Source organism: Callithrix jacchus, chromosome 9 (assembly GCF_049354715.1).
Source record: "Callithrix jacchus isolate 240 chromosome 9, calJac240_pri, whole genome shotgun sequence".
NCBI lineage: Eukaryota > Metazoa > Chordata > Mammalia > Primates > Cebidae > Callithrix > Callithrix jacchus.
Window position 1 is genome coordinate 17,713,994 of NC_133510.1, and position 14,964 is coordinate 17,728,957.

The following is a 14,964-nucleotide window of genomic DNA, read 5'->3' on the forward strand; positions in this document are numbered from 1 at the left end:
GGAATCAAGGGTTTCATGAGCAGTCATGCGGACGGTGTTACCATTTACTAAGATGAGAAAGACTGGAAGACCAGCTGTTTTTATTTTTTTATTTTTGAGACAGAGTCTCACTTTGTCACCCGGGCTGGAGCACAGTGTGGGATCTCAGCTCACCACAACCTCTGCCTCCTGGTTTCAAGTGATTCTCCAGCCTCAGCCTCCTGAGTAGCTGGGATTACAGGCATTTGCCACTACGCCTGGGCTAATTTTAGTTTTAGTAGAGACAGGGTTTCACTATGTTGGTCAAGCTGGTCTCGAACTTCTGAGCTCATGATCTGCCCTTGTTGGCCTCCCAAAGTGCTGGGATTACAGGCATGAGCCACTGCACCCAGCTAAAACCAGCTGTTTTTGGAGGTTAAAAATTAAAGGTTCTGTGTGGACAAAGCTATCTTGAGATGTCAACTATAGACCCAGGCGTAGATGTTGAGTAGGTAACTATAACAAATAAATGAATGAGGAGCTCAGAGCAAAGGGCAAGGCTGGGGATATCACTAGGATCTATACACTGGGTTAGATCACCTAGCAGACCTCACAGTTGAGTAGAGAAGAGAGTCAAGGGCAGAATCCTCAGATACTCCCACATGCACAGGGTTTATGGGATTGTCTACCACCAAACACTCAGGTGTGCCCCACGTTTCCCATCACCTCTGCAGTTTGGTAGGGCCATGTGAGTGGCTCTGGACAATGCATGAAGGAAGCATCTAAGGGCTGGTTCAAGATCCTCAACTGTTCTCATCTCTTGCCTCAAAAATCATGAATTCTTGTGTTTCTGAAGTTGACATATCTGTCAACCCTAGGCCCCGAATGAGTATGTAGCCTCAAGACCCTTTCTGATCCATGTCAGAGATACAGCATGAAAGAAAAACAAAGTATTATGTGTGAAGCCGTGGAAGTTCCAGACTTCATTTATTATCTTGGCATAACATGACCTATCCTGACTAATTCGGAATGCCATCATATGATGTGCTCCAACAAAGCACCATTTTTCATTTTTTAAAAAAGGCATATGTGATTTGAGAGGTTGTCAACAAAATATATTGATGGGTGGCTGGGCGTGGTGGTTCATGCCTGTAATCCCAGCACTTTCGGAGGCTGAGGCTGGCAGATCACTTGAAGTCAGGAGTTCAAGACCATCCTTACCAACATAGAGAAACCCAGACATGCTGGTGCAGGCCTGTCGTCCCAGTTACTTGGGAGGCTAAGGCAGGAGGATTGCTTGAGCCCAGGCGGCAGAAACCGTAGTGAGCTGAGAGCACATCACTGCACTCCAGCCTGGGACAATGGGAGTGAAATCCTGTCTCCAAAAAAAAATTTATATATATATATGTATATACACACACATATGCACATATATATATATATATATACACACACACACACACACACACACATACCTATTCCACTTATAAAATGAACAGGGAGGTCACTTAAACTTTAATTCAGATAGAAGCTAGAAATATCCCTATATACATATATATGTATATTTATAAATATGTGTACTTCTAGTTTCTATCTGAATTAAAATTTATAAACACACACACACACATATATACATACACACACATACATATATGGGTATTTCTAGCTTCCATCTGAATTACAGTTTAAGTGAACTCTCTGTTCATTTTATAAGCAGAAGGACAATTCCCCAAACCACTGAGTGAATAATGCTGGACAATGTCCTTTCTTTCAAAGACACCTCATTTCTCAACCTGTTTCCTGTTTTTTTTTTTTTTTTTTTTTGAGAGGGAGTCTCGCTCTGTCACCCAGGCTGGAATGCAGTGGCATGATCTTGGCTCACTGCAACCTCTGCCTCCCAGGTTCAAGCAATTCTCCTGCCTCAGCCTCCTGAGTAGCTGGGACTATAGGCACACACCATCACGCCCAGCTAATTTTTGTATTTTTAGTAGAGACAGGGTTTCACCATGTTGGCCAGGATGGTCTTGATCTCTCAACCTCATGATCTGCCCACCTCAGTCTCCCAAAGTGCTAGTATTACCAGCATGAACCACTGTGCCTGGCCCCTGATTCTTAAAGTTTGTGAAGACATTGTTTTGTAATTTATTCCTCAGATAATTAAAAAAATAACATTGGTGGGTGCTTTGTAACTTTCAAATTTCTCCTAAAACAATAATCTTCTCTCATATGTCAGTTTTTAAAAAATATATGTATGCTTCATTAGACAAATTGATCATAACAGGTATTCTTCATTTATTTGACAGATTTTAATGGAATCTCCACTGTGTTCCAAACATTTTCTTAGGAACAAAGGAAGTAATGAAATACAGCCAGTACTTGCCCTCATGATTTAGAGTTTTGAAACCTCCTGGAGTATAGGTATCTGGTCTCAGACTCAGTTTTGAGATCTTGAGAGATGGGAAATTAGTTTTGTTTTGTTTCTTTGGGTGGGAGGTGGTGGTTGGAGATGGAGTCTCACTCTCTCACCCAGGCTGGAGTACAGGGGCATGATCTTGGCTCACTGCGATCTCCATCTCCCAGGTTCAAGTGATTCTCCTGCCTCCCTAGTAGCTTGGATTACAGGCACCTGCTACTTTTTGTATTTTTAGTGGAGGAGGGTTTTCACTGTGCTGACCAGGCTGGTCTCCAACTCCTGACCTCAAGTGATCCACCTGCCTCGGCCTCCCAAAGTGCTGGGATTACAGGCATGAACCACTGTGACTGGCCCAAACAATGGGAAATTAGTTAACCTGTATGTGCCTTAATTCTTTGTCTATAAAATGGAAATAACTCCTACCTTACAGAGTTATTGTGTGTATTAAGTGAGACAAAATGGAAAGCTGTTTTTATTTAGGCTTTAGAAATGCACTTAGACTACCTTAAAGTGAAAGAGGTTTTACTATAAAAACAGGAACTTATAAGGTATCTGGTTCTATGGCAGCTTGAAGGACTAGTGACTGGGTACTCTTTGCATTACTCACTTGTATCTGTGTCTCTCTGTGTGTCTCCTTGCTTCTTCCATTGACTTTGCTTTTTCATACCCTCTTCTCTGTAAATTTGTTCTCTCACTTGTATTACATATGGCTTCTGTTTCTTCACAACTTCAATCAATATGCCCCTTCATAGCCCTAACTCTATCCTACGGTTTCTTTCTATGCTTTCTTTCTGCTTCACCCCTCACAGACAACTACTTAATTTCATTTTTTTCAGCTTAAACTTCCTGGAGAATCTGCTGGGCTGAGTCATTCATTTGGACATTCAGAATATGAAACACACACACACACACACACACACATGGAGTATCTGGGTCCCACCATTAGGGCCCTCTGAATTATCCCTCCACTCTCAGCCTGAAAATGCCTCCTGTTGACCTGCAAGCTGTTAGAGATGCTGAATTTGGTCCCCACTCCAATCTACTAACTCCAGAATCTGCATTTTAACACTATGCCCAAGGGCTTTCTGCGCACATTCAAGTTTGTGAAGCATTGCTTTAAACTGCTAGCTCTCAGAACAGACGCCTATATGTTGGAAACAGCTGGGAATGAAAAAAAATACAGGTACTGCTGCCTGAGTCTTTTCTCCAGAAGTTCAGACTTCGTTTTTCTGCGGTGTAGCCTGACAAAGGTTCCTAGATTATTCTAATGAAAAGGTAGGTTTGAGGACCTCTAAATTAGTTCCTGTGTCACCACTGACCAGTTATGTGAGCCTAGGCAAATTACTGTGTCTCTCTAGGCCACATTTCTCATCTCTTAAGTGAAGATAATGTAGCCTATTTTGTCTACCTCAGAAATGTGTGCCTATGAATCTAAGTATCTCTTCTCTTCTCTAAATCCATCTTTTCATATGTAAGTGGGGATTCAAGGAAACAAATGCATTAGGTAACAGTGCATGGAACACAAATGAATTTCGGTAACGGTGCCTGGAAGAAAATGTTACCTAGCTAACATCATTGTTACTTGTGTCACATTGCTAGGTACTGCTATCCCAGTTTACCTGTCATATAACCAAGGGGTTAGAGAGATTAGGTAACCCCCTCAAGGCTCTGAAGAGAAATTATTCATCTGACACTTCTTAAAAACGGCAAGGAAGACTTTACTCAAGACTACTGCAATAGGTGAGAGAGGCTGAATTTGACTCTAGAATACAACCAGGACCGGTGGAGATTTATAGCCGGGGGCGGGATGGAAGGGATGAAGGAGAAGATGGAAAATTACCAGAACGTGGTAAGTCATCGAGGGGGAGAGGGAGGAGGAACTTTAAGATTAGAGATCAAGGGCTTTAGAAGAGAGTATCAGGAGTGAGGGGACTCTTGATAAACTGGTTTATCAGGACTCTTTGGCAAAACCGGGCTCAGCAGGCCGAGGATGCCGTCTAGTCTAGAAAAGGAACCTGACTAAAGTTTGGTCAAGGAGGGCGTCTGGTCTGGCGGAGGTGGGGTGGGTGGGTCTGAGTCTGCAGACCTTGCTGACCCTACGTCCTCAAGGTTAGGGATTAACGGAACTCTTAGAACACATCTGTAAGTCGCTGTACACCCGTGAGGCATTCATCACAGTGGCCAGCTATAAGACTAACGGTTGCATGTCAGGCTCAATCGGATCAACCACAACAAATCCGAGCGCTGGCTGCCTTATCTGCCCCGACCGTCAGCTGCAGGCTGGCGGGGGAAGAAATCCTACAGCGGACTCTGCGGGCGGGGCCACACGCACCTGCCGCGCGCCAATCACAGGTCCACGCGCAGGGGCGCAAGCGCCGCAGTCCTGGGCGGGGCCTCGTGGTTCCCGCATCTCCCCCGCCCCGTCGGCCTGGCCCGGCGCTGATTGGCCTTCGGGGATGACGTGCAGGGCCGCCTCGGCCTATGGTGGCGGAGCCGGCCGGCGGCTGGCGGAAGTGGTGTGGGGAGGTGGCCCGCAGTGCGGGAGCGGCGGGGCGTGGGGCCACGGACGGGAAGCGGCTCCAGGAACATGGCTCGCTTCGCTCTGACTGTTATCCGGCAGTGAGTATGACTGTGGCAGGGTGCCGCTCTCTCTCTTCCTTGAGTGTATTGGAGCGGGTGAAGGGAACACGGGTCTGCCACCCTCTCCCCTTCCTACTTCGGTCCGGCCCGGGAGGACTGGCTGGGAAGCACTTTTTCCGGGGAGCTTGCCTTGGGGCCGTCTCGTGTCGCCCCTGGTCTCATCCCAGCAGCCCGGAGGGAGGATGGCAGGTCTTAGATAGCTTCATCCCGTGTTTCAGATAAAGCGAGGACCCGAGGACTAGGGATCGGGGTTCGCAGGTACGTGGTGGCTGAAAGACAACCATCTCCACAGACTTCTCTAGGCACCGTTTTTGCTCCCCAGCAGGTTGCAAGAGTTTGCACAATTTCTCGTCCATGGCTGATGTTTTTGATGCTGGCTGCCTTCCGTTATCCTCTCTGTCTCTGCTGTTCCCCCAGGCAGTCAGCCCCCAGGCACATATATGAGACTTCTTTCTTTTCCCCAGAGGTTACAGTTCTGGTAGACAAAAGAGGGCCTCAGATCTGATCTCAGTAGATCGCATCATCCCAAATAAAATTTTTTATCATCGTAACATTACACGGAGCTAAATGCTGATCTGTCTTTATGTCTCTTATCCTTTCTTATCCACACGTAATTGTCAAGTGTTAATGGGAGGTGAAAATCAGGGTAGTTAAGAGCACAGATTTTTCTTTTTTTGTGACATAGAACCTTGCTCTGTCACCCAGGCTGGAGTGCATTGGCGCGATCTCGGCTCACTGCAACCTCCACCTCCCGGGTTCAAGCGATTCTCCTGCCTCAGTATCCCAAGTAGTGGGGATTATAGGCACACGCCACCATGCCCGATTAATTTTTTTTTAGTAGAGATGGGGTTTCACCATGTTGGCCAGGCTGGTCTTGAACTCCTGACCTCAAGTGATCCGCCCACTTTGGCCTCTCAAAGCGCTGGGATTACAGGCCTGTAAGAGCACAGATTTTGCAGGCAAGATAGACCTGGGTTGGAATCCATTCTCCAGCTGAAAGCCAGGTAGTCTGGGCTTCAGTTAACCGACTTAATCTGACTGAAATTTGCTTATAGGCAAATGATAGTGCCTATCTCACTGTTTTAATGTGATAGTTAAATGGAGGACAGGTAAAGTGTATGATGCAACAGGGGAAGAAATATATCAGAGAAATAACTTCTATTTCTGTAAAGACAGCTCCAGTGCAGTTGATTCCAAATACGAACATACAGTTTATCACACCAGTAGATACTATGTGCCAGTACGATACCATTTCTGCTTTCTTGGAGCTCACAAGGGACACTAATATGATTTAACTTTGTCAGTTGACTTAACTCCTATCTTTTTAGGCCTGTCCTTCCTTTATAAGAAAGATAATCTTGAGAATCCTCTAAAATTGTCCTTTTAGGATTCGCAAGATTTTAATGGCTGCCTTAGAAATCTAGGTCTTCTCTATCTCTTCTCCCCACACTTCTTGGTTAATAGAATGCCTTGGGAGAATTCCTAAGTTACTAAAGGTCATATGGCTAATTGGTAGCAGAACAGGAACTAGAGGGCTGGCTGATCACCCTTTCTTCCGATGTTAGAGCACTGTCTAGACACCTAACCCAGCCAGCACAGTGTCACATGTGTAATTGAAACTCAGACCATCACGGGGGTTCACGCCTGTAATCCTAGCATGTTGGGAGGCGGAAGTGGGTGGATCAGCCTGGGCAACGTGGTGAAACCTCCTACCAAAAAAAAAAAAAAAAGCTGGGTGTGGGGGTGCATGCCTGTAGTCCCAGCTGCTAGGGAGGCTGAGACAGGAGAATCACTTGGATCACTTGAGCTTGGGAAGTCAGGGTTGTAGTGAGCTGTGATTGGGCCACTGTACTTCAGCCTGGATGACAGAGTGAGACCCTGTCTTTAAAAAAAAAAAGAATGAAAGAAAAATAGAAGGCTCAGAAGTTGTAGAATATCTGGGTTAAGACAAGTAAGAAAAGTAAGAAGATTCCTGTTTACATTCTTAATAAACAACGGTCATACAAATGTGGATTTTATTCCCTTCCTGCTGCTTAAGAAGTGTTTGATTCTGGAGACCCTCATAGGAATCATTTTAAAAATAAGTCTTAATGAATGACTATTTGCCAGGCATTAAAGTCTGACAGTTTTGTGAGTTAAGGACTGATAAACTTGTTTTTCAGGTGAGGCAGCTGAGTCAGAGAGGCCATGTAACTTGCTTAAAGTCACATGGCAAGTTGAGGAGGTAGGATTTTAAGCAAAGCAACTTAACCACTCACGTCTTTTGTTTCCTATTTAATGTGTTAAAACCTCGTATTTGCAGATTACTTGAACATCACTAGCCATTTTTGAGGCTACTTTTTGTTCTCCTAATATAATTGTGTGGAACATTGAGAATAGTATATTTTGTTCTGTTTTATGTGTAGGAGGATGGAGTGTTGAAGTAATTGACAGGGCCGGTTTGATGCTTTCCTGTCTGGACCATCCCTCTTCTTGACTTCAGAGTTCTCAAAGCTAAAACCTGGTGATTCTTTTAGGAAAAGAAGTGATTTTAAATTTGACTCGTAATCACTATAGTTAAATGTAATGACTTTTTGAAGAATTAGATAATTTTATTGGACTTACCTCTTCAGGTAATGCAAAAAAAAGAAAAAATCTTTAAAGCAATCGAAATTCAACAGAACCCATTAAGAATCTTGTGCTGTTCCTTCGTGTGTGTTTGTCTGTCTTCGTGAAAGTACCAGTGTGTATCATTTCTGGAATAGACTGCCCAAGATTCCAGAACAAGTCTATTCTCACTGTCAAACTGTAACTTCTCATGATCTTATGGCGCAGCCTTGATGGAAACTGCAACACGTCCAGGTAGCGTTGCCATCACATACCTGGCACTGTTGAAGGCTCTGCGACCTTGAAGTGTTATTTGTAGGTGTTTGCAGTAAGTCTCCTGCAAAACCGTCTATTTCACTTCCAGGTTTAGGCAGCTCTTAAAATTTTGGGCAAACTCAATTTAATTTACTTTGAATGACTTAAAGATGAATTAGTAAAGTTATTGATAGCAAAACTGATTTTTCTTACTGTACGTCTATTGGCAATTAGTTTTTTTGTATTGCTAATAATTGTTCTGGATATTAATAAAGCAAGCAAAATACCATTAGGTCGTCTGTAATTTAGTACTTTTATAAAGCCAATACTTGATAAAGTTTTAATACTTTATAAAAGTATAAAGGTACCTTGTACAGATACTTTATAAAAATCAAAGACAGCCCAAAGTCATGTGTTGCTAGCCCTTGAAATTTCTATATTTGCAAATGAATTTATTAGTGTAAAGGAATTAGGACTAAGCTGCATTGGTGGTATCAGGTGAGGCTTTACATTTTCATTTACACTAAAGAATAACTATTTTGAAAACTTGACCCAAATTTACATGAATTTCCCATTAATTGCCCCTCTTTTGTAGCAAGCTGAGTATTGTGTGTTGAATTTGAATTCCTTAAAAGGACTTAAGAGATACTGAGCTTTCTGTTACGACTTCTGAAGAAATGCTGCAGAATATAAATCCAGACTAACAAGATAAAACATCTTTTAAGTGAACAACTGTGAGATAACCTACAAAATGAATGATATATATTTGTAGGTCCTATAAATGGCTGGTCCTAAGACTTAACATCTTGGCATAAGCACTTGGATTCCTGCAGAGTCAGGTTTCTGTTTTGGAAATGGATCACACTGCAGATTTTGAAAATGAGTGGTGTTATTCCTGACTCCTTCAAAATACATCCCTCTGACCTTTCAGCCCCGTTCACCTTCTCTGCTACTATCACAAGTCAGACATGGTTAAGGGAAATAGATTAATAGTAAAGCTATTTTAGCCATCAACTTTCTTTTCCCATTTCCCAAACATACTAATTAAACAGTTACTTCAAGGATTTATATAAACCTCTCAATGAAGCTGATAAAAGCTGTAAAACTAAATATTTATGAAAGTTTTTGGAAAAAAAAAAACTATTTTTGGATCCCTACTCTTTAATATTTATGAAGTGATTTGAAGGCAGAAAGGCCAAACAGCTAAACCGAAAGCCATGTTTGTTAATAATACTATTGTGTCTACAGCAGCCTCTGTTGATTTACGGCTAAATGAGTCCTTCATATCACAACAGTTATGCTGCTTTCACTGCAAACCATTAGATGGTAGGGAAGTACTTTTATGAAACTACCCAATTTTTGGGATTCATTTTTTTTGAGACAGAATCTCTGTCTGTCGCCCAGGCTGGAGTGCAGTGGCACGATCTCAGCCCACTACAACCTCTGTCTCCTGGGTTCAAGCAGTTCTCCCGCCTCAGCCTCCTGAATAGCTGGAATTACAGGCACGTGCCACTACACCCAGCTGATTTGTATTTTTAGTAGAGATGGGGTTTCTCCATGTTGGCCAGGCTGAGCAAACTCCTGACCTCAGGTGATCCCATCCACCTCGGCCTCCCAAAGTGCTGGGATTACAGGCGTGAGCCACTTTGCCTGGCTGTTTTTTATGAAATGACATTTTGACAGTATAATCTTTTATTTTAATCTAACTCTTTCATCATCTACTTTGATTAAATAAGAATGCTGAGTTAATCTTTTCAGCAAGTATACAAAAAGTATGATCTCAGCTAAATTTCTGTGATTTGTAAATACTGAGTTTTTAGGTGGCTCTTACATGATTTCTTGCTTGGCAAATTATTAAATTTCTCCTCACCCTGGATTCTTTGGCTTTGGCTTGAAATTGTATTAGCTGTGTTAAAAACTTTAGACAAATTAGACTTAGTTTATTTGATCAAAGAAATGATTCATAAATCAGACAGCACCTGAACCACTAAAGCTCCAGAATGCTTAACCCAGCGACATAGGCAGGCAGTATTTATAGACAGAGAAAGGAAGTGACAGGCTAGGATTATAGGCTCAGTGCCTCACACCTGTAATCCCAGCACTTTGGGAGGCCAAGGCAGGAGGATCACCTGAGGTCAGGAGTTAAGACCAGCCTGGCCAGCATGGTGAAACCCTGCCTACTAAAAATACAAAAATTAGCTGGGTGTGGTGGTGCATGCCTGTAATCCCAGCTCTTTGGGAGGCTGAGGCAGGAGAATAGCTTGAACCCGGGTGTTGGAGGTTGCAGTGAGCTGAGATGACACCACTGCACTCCAACCTGGGCTGCAGAGTGAGACTCCATCTCAAAAAAAAAAAAAAAAAAAAAATGGATGTGACATACAGAAATAGCCTGATTAGTTACAGGTCCTGCTTTGCTTTATTTGGACATGTCTGAGCAGTTTGCAGCCCATAATTGGCTGAGACTTGGAATATACTCTCCAATTATGTTGCAGTTTGCTTACGTGTTTAGTTAGGTGGTAGCTCCCTAGGCATGGAGGCAGTTTTAGGCCAGGTTTAATTTAAAGGCTACAAGCCACTGTCTCACGAGGATGTTATTTGTCTTGAAATAACAGATACTTTATTCTTGGTCTCAGCAAGATTTTGAGGCTAAGACAGGAAGTGAATCTAATACACGGTAACTATTTCTAGATTAAAAATGACAGGTTTCCCATCTTTGCCCTGGATCCTTCTGCTTTAGCCATCTGAATGGTAGAGGTTAATATCCTCTTTCATGACCCTTTTATGAGATTCTGAATGAATTTTGGAGTGTAGGAAATCTTTTTTTTTTTTGAGACAAAGTCTTGCTCTTTTTGCCCAGGCTGGTGTGCAGTGGCGCAATCTTGGCTCACTGCAACTTCTGCCTTCTGGGTTTAGGTGATTTTCCTACTGGGATTACAGGTACCTGTCACCACGCCTGACTGATTTTTGTATTTTTAGTAGAGATGGGGTTTCACCATGCCAGGCTGGTCTCAAACTCCAGGCTGGTCTCAGTGATCTGCCCTCCATGGCCTCCCAAAATGCTGGGATTACAGGTGTGAGCCACTGCACCCAGCCTAGGAACTCTTTTATTGATATTAACAACGATAGTGACAAATCAGTGCTGTTGGTTTTTACCAAGGCATACATAGTTCTGTGAAATTTTATTCTTTATCATACATTCATTTTTCAGCTAACACATCTACATGTTTAGAAATCAAAACAGTTATACCTAGTCTTCCTGTTCTCCCCCCAAGCAATAGGTGATCGTGTTATTTCATGTTTATCCTTCCGTTGTTTCTTTGTGCAGATCCAGATGTTTATTTCCCTCCTCCCTAGAAAGGTAGCTTTCTTTTTATATTATTCTATACCTTGTTTTTTCTACTTAATCATATATCTTGGTGAGCATTCTATATCTTTACATATAACCTCTCTCTTCAAGGGACACATTTACATAGGATTTTATTAGGTAGATCTATCACTATTTATTTGTTGATATAAATAATGGTTCTGGCCATAGTTAAGGAAATGAGTTTCCTTGTTAATGGACATTTGGGTTATTTATAATCTGTCGCTACTAGAAATAATACTGTAGTTAATGATCTTTTTTTGTGTGTGAGACAGAGTCTTAGTCTGTCACCCATGCTGGAGTGCAGTGGTATGATCACGGCTCACTGCAACCTCTGCCTCCCTGGTTTAAACAATTCTCGTTCCTTGGCCTCCCAAGTAGCTGGGATTACTGGGTGCCTGCCACCATGCCTGGCTAATTTTTGTATTTTTAGTAGAGACAGGGTTTCACCATGTTGGCCAGGTTGGTCTCGAACTCCTGACCTCAAGTGATCCATGCTCACCTTGACTTCCCAAAGTGCTGTGATTATAGGCATGCGCCACCACACCCAGCTGCAAATGATCTTTTCGATATGAGTGAATTCAGTTATTCCAAGTAATTGGGTTATTGGATAAAAGGGTAAACACATTTGTCATTTTGATAGGTATTTCCAGATGACCCTCCATAGGCAAAAGTACATTCACTGAAGTTCCTTAACTTCCCAGGATTTTCTCCAGGCCCTGGGCGTGTTAAGGGTATGCAATCTCTGGTTGTGCCTTTAAGGAAGTGGAGCCAGGATAGACACACAGGTAAACAGTCAATTAGCACAGAGATGATAGCTTATGTTAGTAGTGCCAGTGGACAATGGGAGCATAGAGTGTGGGAATTAAATAGAACAGGTAGATGGAGAATGGCACCAAGGAGGGAGACTACCTGAAAGAACTGGTCTTGGGTTGGGTCTTAAAGAACATTCATATTGGGCAAATCCAGCAATCTGTGTCTTGGCAGACGTTGGCACACAGCTGTTTTTGTGAACAAGGGACAGGATTCCAGGCCAAGGCCTGAGTTTGTGATTCTGACTTTTAGGTCTGGTAGATTTTTTTTCTAGATCTGAGTAAATCAGTCCTATGTGACGTTTTAATTATTATTATTGTAAACTAGTGTTTCAAGTGAGGTGAATTGTTGCCAGGTACCAGACTGGCACAAATTAAAGAAACCTGACATCACTGAGTCTTGTTGAGGGTGGTATCTACAGGGTAGTGTAACTTGTTATGACACTTTGGCGTTAACTAATAAAGCTGGGTATTTGCATACCTTATGGCCCAGCAATTCTAGTGAAGAGGTTGGGTCAGCAAACATTTAATCAACTCAAAGGAACTTCAACTGAATTCTCCTTGATCCTACTTTTCATGTACTTGACCATTGCATTTACTATCAACCTATCCTGCTGTCCAGTCTTGCCCATGCACTTCCTGCCCTTTTCCCCCTCCAACCTCAATAACCCCAGTTACTTTGTGACAAAGTTTCATGTTTTACCCTTCTGGTTGCTTCAAATAGCTTTGATTTGCTCTGGTATTTTAGTTTTTAAAAGAGTGGTACTCAAACCTCACTTCAGTGTGCAGTTGGTCTGCAAGATCACTCAGGACTACGAAAAGTAACTGCTGAAGAAGTAGGAAGTAAGAGAAGGTGGGGGGTTCTGAAGGTTTGTGCACTTCTCTTCCATTCCATTCAGATTCTCTTTCATTTGCTCTTTCAGTCTAGCAATGAATGGACTGACTCTCATACTTTTGGTCCTGCTGCCGGTGAGAGTAGTTTTGATCAATATATTTATTTTAACAAGATTATTTGGCTAGAATGGTATTTGTGTTATGTTTTTTAGTAGGATTTTCCACCTGCAATTCACTTAAGATAGATTCCTGATCTATACATTTTAGTTTGGAGTAGTTTGAAATTCTTAGCTCTTCATTAGGGAAGATGATTGCAAATATTAGTTTAGAATAAAGTGTTATTTCAGGTTGGATTATGAAGTGTGTTACAAGTTTCATATGATACCTTTATGAATATCACTATACTTCATTGCTGATTTTTTTCCTCCTCTCAAAAATAGCATAATTTGGTTAATAAGGTTCTCCTTCTCTTTCTATTTTAGTGGAGAAACAAGATTTAACAAGGAGAAAATAATTCAAGGTTGGTATAATCCGATTGTTATTTTAGCTCTCATTCTGAGAGCTAAACTGTGTTAATATGATTTGTGAGTTAAGCAGATTTGGTGGGGTAGGGGTAGAATTGGGGCAGCACCCCATCGTGAATCGGGATTGCAGAATCAAAGCATCATCACCACAGAAATATGATCAGGGCAGTTAGTAACCAGGAGGACTAAATCTCTCAACTGGGTGTAAAGTAGAGTTCTCCAAATTATTCCTTACATATAACTTCAAAGTGGCTCTGTCTGCTGATTATATTGGGTCTGGGTGTCTTAAAATATAAATGTCTGGATTTGAAATTATTTTATATTTGGAAACATGAAGTTTTACTGACTGGTGTTGATGGTATTTTTTCCGCTAAGATAGTTATTTTAATTTTAGTAGTAATAAAGATTTTAAAAAAGAACTATCGTCACATGTGGTTGTTACTTCGTTCTGAAGAGATTGTTTCTCCCTTTTTTCTGTTAATTTGGACTCAGATCTTTTATTTGCCCTGTGATCCAGCTAGTCGGGCTTTTTAAGAATATCTTGGGTGAACTTTTGGCTAGACATGCTGTTTCTTTGCTGTGATTATAAAAGCATTTAGTTTTGATGCTTTTTTTGTTAGGGACTTCTGAAATTTACAAAAACTGATTTTCATACTGTGTTTGCCTGACTCCCTTTTATGGATGCTAACTGGTCAGATTCTTAAAGGAAAATTTGTTTTCAGAGGACGCAAGCTCCACTAGGCTATCCTTTGGATTGAAGCCTCTTACCACCTGGCCTTTTGCATTGCTCATTTCTCTTATTTCCTAAGATACAGTCAACGGAACGTCAAGAAAAGTTTTTGTGTTCACATTTGTTTTTAGGTTTATTTTGTCTTCTTTTTCTGACCCTGTCAGTTGGATACTTGGTTCTTTAAGTTAAGCCTTTTGTGTGTAAGCATTCAAGGCTTATATATTTCTTTCTTTCTTTTTTTTTTTTCCAAGACAGGGTCTCACTCTGCCACCCGAGCTGGAGTGCAGTGGTGTAATCTCTGTTCCCTGCAACCTCCACTTCCTGGATTAAGTGATTCTTCTGCCTCAGCCTCCTGAGTAGCTGGCATTACAGGCATGTGCCACCACGCCTGGCTAATTTTTGTATTTTTGGTAGAGATGGCGTTTTGCCATGTTGGCTAGGCTGGTCTTGAACTCCTGACCTCAGGTGATCTGCCCACCTCGCCCGGCCTCAAGGCTTACCTATTTCTAAGTAGCATTTTTGTTTGCATGCCCACAGTTTTGACAGGCGGTAAGCATTCAGCACCAAGTATTTTAAATTCCTACTCTAAGTGACTTCCATTGTAAATGCTTTTGTGTCCTGACAGTATGGTTTATTTGAGACGCTTCTTTGAAATGTATTAATATGGTCAGTTTTTAGAATTCTTCCATTGTATGCTGCAGAAAAATCTGTAATCCCTCATTGTTGGAACTGGAGTTATATATCAAACAATCAGCCTTCTTGATTTTGTTTTTCAAATCTTATATACTTTATTAATTTTATAAATGTACTAGTTTGCCTGCATGTCCTAAGTATCAATTTATAAGTGC

General features: G+C 41.8%; 1 protein-coding gene across 2 annotated transcripts in view; it reads left to right on the forward strand.

Annotated features, from left to right (window-relative positions):
• Window positions 1-4,847: 4,847 nt before the first annotated feature.
• TIGAR (TP53 induced glycolysis regulatory phosphatase) overlaps window positions 4,848-14,964 on the forward strand; it is a 31,140-nt gene continuing 21,023 nt past the window's right edge. Inside the window, exons 1-3 of one of the 2 annotated variants that reach the window (XM_078338484.1) lie at window positions 4,848-4,990; window positions 7,174-7,235; window positions 13,345-13,382. In XM_078338484.1, coding sequence (XP_078194610.1) covers window positions 4,853-4,990; window positions 7,174-7,235; window positions 13,345-13,382 — 238 coding nt within the window. In that variant the 5' untranslated portion in view covers window positions 4,848-4,852. The remainder of the gene's footprint in view (window positions 4,991-7,173; window positions 7,236-13,344; window positions 13,383-14,964) is intronic. The other variant, XM_009003441.4, reaches the window with a different exon arrangement.